Genomic DNA, 1,284 nt, shown 5'->3' with positions numbered 1-1,284 from the left:
ATATATATATATATATATGACCCAGCTTAAAATACTTCTGTGGCTTTGTTCCACTACACTTAAATAAAAAGAAAGTCTAAACTTAAGTCATGTCCAGAAGATGCTGTGATCCCATCTCCTATCTTGCTCTCCAGCCATCTCTACTACTTTCTCTCTGTTCTTTTGCTTCTTCAACCAGACTTTGCATTTCCTTTTCTCTCTTCCTAGAACATTTCTCCTTAGCTCATCAATTGGCTGGTTTCTTCTCATTCTTCAGATGTCCCAGGAGTCATTTCTGTTGGTTTGCCCTTGTCTCCCCCTTCCTTTCTTTCATCCCTTTACCTAAGTTGTCTTTAACATGTCTAAGGGTGGAAGCACCAAACACATCCAAGGGATTCTGCACTCACCGCTTCTTCAGCTTGTCTCTTGTAAGCCTTCACCTTTGCTTGCAGCTTATCCACCAGATCCTGGAGCCTGAGCACGTTCTTACGGTCTTCCTCAGTCTGAAAGAATATTTTAAAGAATGAACCTCTAGAAAGTAGAAGTACCATCATATTCTGTTGTACATTTTGTTTATGATTCCCTGCAGACTGGGGTAAAGACCTGGTGTCATTTCCTTACTTGGTAAGTGAGTTCCTTCACTCTTCTCTCATGTTTGCGCAGAGCCTTGACAGTGTCAACATTGCGCTTCTGTTCATTTTCAACTTCTCCTTCCAGTTCACGTACCTGTAAGAAATGGGGATTAGATGCATTTATTAAGATCCATTCACTCAATGGATTTCTGCTTCTGCAGATGACCCAATGTATTTCTTTTACTCTGCTTTATATATTTTAATACCTTAATCATGCTACCCCTCCCCTGGGACCCATAAGCACTTGGGCAATGAGGAATAGCACTCATTCATCTTTCTGGGTCCCACATCACCCAGAAGGCCAGGTATTCAAAATGCTGCATTGGGTTGGAGTGAGATGGGAAACATGCTGTTCAGAAGACCTACCCTGGCCTCCAGTTTCTGGATCTGCTTCTTCCCGCCCTTCAGGGCCAGCTGCTCAGCCTCATCCAGACGGTGCTGCAGGTCCTTCACCGTCTGCTCCAGGTTCTTCTTCATGCGCTCCAGGTGGGCGCTGGTGTCCTGCTCCTTCTTCAGCTCCTCAGCCATCATGGCCGCCTAATTGGCAGCAAAACACAATCAGTTGAGGGAGCTGAGAGGTGCATTTCTTTGGTCACTTTTCAACATTTGGATGAATTACTCTTCACTTATGATTTTCGTGTGAACCTCCCGGCTCTTCACCCGCAGCTTGTTG

General features: G+C 44.6%; 1 protein-coding gene across 1 annotated transcript in view; it reads right to left on the bottom strand.

Annotated features, from left to right (window-relative positions):
- LOC101636679 (myosin-1) overlaps positions 1-1,284 on the bottom strand; it is a 27,187-nt gene that overhangs the window by 2,288 nt on the left and 23,615 nt on the right. The window contains exons 36-38 of the mRNA XM_004685082.2: positions 978-1,148; positions 601-705; positions 387-482 (exon numbers count right to left, since the gene is read on the bottom strand). Of these exons, the coding sequence (XP_004685139.1) occupies positions 387-482; positions 601-705; positions 978-1,148 (372 nt within the window). The remainder of the gene's footprint in view (positions 1-386; positions 483-600; positions 706-977; positions 1,149-1,284) is intronic.

Source organism: Condylura cristata, unplaced genomic scaffold, assembly GCF_000260355.1.
Source record: "Condylura cristata isolate star-nosed mole 26May11 unplaced genomic scaffold, ConCri1.0 scaffold00017, whole genome shotgun sequence".
Lineage (NCBI taxonomy): Eukaryota > Metazoa > Chordata > Mammalia > Eulipotyphla > Talpidae > Condylura > Condylura cristata.
The sequence above is the reverse complement of the archived record's forward strand: the minus strand, read 5'-3'. Positions and strand labels throughout refer to the sequence as shown.